We start from the raw sequence: 1,645 nt of genomic DNA on the forward strand, positions 1-1,645 counted from the left end.
GTTACGCCATCCTGCACACGCGTGTTGCTGTGGTTACCCGATCCTGTACATGTATGTTGCCATGGTTATGCCATCCTGCACACGCGTGTTGCTGTGATTACCCCATCGTGTACATGTATGTTGCCATGGTTACCTCATGCTGCACATGCGTGTTGCTGTGGTTACCCGATCCTGTACATGTATGTTGCCATGGTTACCTCATCCTGCACACGCGTGTTGCTGTGTTGCTGTGGTTACCCCATCCTGCACATGTATGTCACCGTGGTTACCCCATCCTGCACCACGAGTTGCCGTGGTTACCCCATGCCTACGTCGCCATGGTTACTCCATCCTGCACACGTATGTCGCCGTGGTTACCCCATCCTGCACACAGATGGCGTCATGGTTACCCCGCTCCCACGTCTCCATGGTTACCGTGGTCCTGCACACGCCTGTCCTCATGGTTGCACACACGCGTGTGACCGCACTTAGCCTGGTCCTGTGTGTGTATGTTGCCATGGCGACCCTGGTCCTACACGTGTGTTGCCATGGTTACTTGGGCCCTGCCCATCTGCACGTCACCGTAGTTACTGTGGCCGTGCACACGCCTGTTGCCATGGTTGCCGTCACACATGTCACCGTGGCTATCATGGTCCTGCATGCCTGTTGCCATGGTTACCCTGGCCCTGCACATGCCTGTTGCCGTGGTTACCGTGGTCCTGCACGTGCGTCTTGCTGCAGTTACCCTGGCCCTGCACATCCTTGTTGCCACGGTTACCGTGGTCCTGCCCATCCCCGTTGCCATGGTTACCCTGGCCCTGCCCACCCGGTGACCCCCCTCCCATGTCACCGCGCTCCCCCCTCCCTCCCCGCACACGCATGTTACCACGGTTACCCAGACCCACCCCCCCCGCTCCTCCACACGCCTGTTGCCATGGTAACCCCGGTCCTATGTTACCCATCGCCATGGTAACCCGGTCCTATGCCGCCCGTTGCCATGGTAACCCCAGTCCTATACTGCCCCTCGCCGTGGCAACCATGCTCCTATATTGCCTGTCGCCATGGTAACCTTGTTCCTATGCCGCCCGTTGCCATGGTAACACCCCGGTCCTATACAACCCGTCACCATGGTAAAACTGGTCCTAGACCACCCGTCACCACGGTAACCATGGTCCTATGTTACCCATCGCCACGGTAACCCCGGTCCTATGCCACCCGTCACAGTGGTAACCGTGGTCCTATGTTACCCATCACCACGGTAACCCCGGTCCTATGCCACCCGTCACCACGGTAACCGTGGTCCTATGTTACCCATCACCATGGTAACCATGGTCCTAGACCACCCGTCACCGTGGTAACCGTGGTCCTATGTTACCCATCACCACGGTAACCCCGGTCCTATGCCACCCGTCACCACGGTAACCGTGGTCCTATGTTACCCATCACCATGGTAACCGTGGTCCTAGACCACCCGTCACCGTGGTAACCATGGTCCTATGTTACCCATTGCCACGGTAACCCCGGTCCTATGCCACCCGTCACCGTGGTAACCGTGGTCCTGTGTTACCCGTCGCCACGGTAACCCCGCTCCCCTACAACCCATCGCCGTGCCAACCCCGGTCCCATGCTGCCTGTCACCACGCTTACCCCCTCCATCCCCATCGCC

General features: G+C 59.0%; 1 protein-coding gene across 1 annotated transcript in view; it reads right to left on the bottom strand.

The window, feature by feature from the left end:
* KIFC1 (kinesin family member C1) overlaps positions 1-824 on the bottom strand; it is a 7,422-nt gene extending 6,598 nt beyond the window's left edge. Inside the window, 2 exon segments of the mRNA XM_075019014.1 lie at positions 312-363; positions 659-824. Coding sequence (XP_074875115.1) covers positions 312-363; positions 659-824 — 218 coding nt within the window.
* Between the last annotated feature and the right edge of the window lie 821 nt (positions 825-1,645).

The sequence above is a fragment of the Buteo buteo genome, chromosome 32, assembly GCF_964188355.1.
Source record: "Buteo buteo chromosome 32, bButBut1.hap1.1, whole genome shotgun sequence".
Taxonomy (NCBI): Eukaryota; Metazoa; Chordata; class Aves; order Accipitriformes; family Accipitridae; genus Buteo; species Buteo buteo.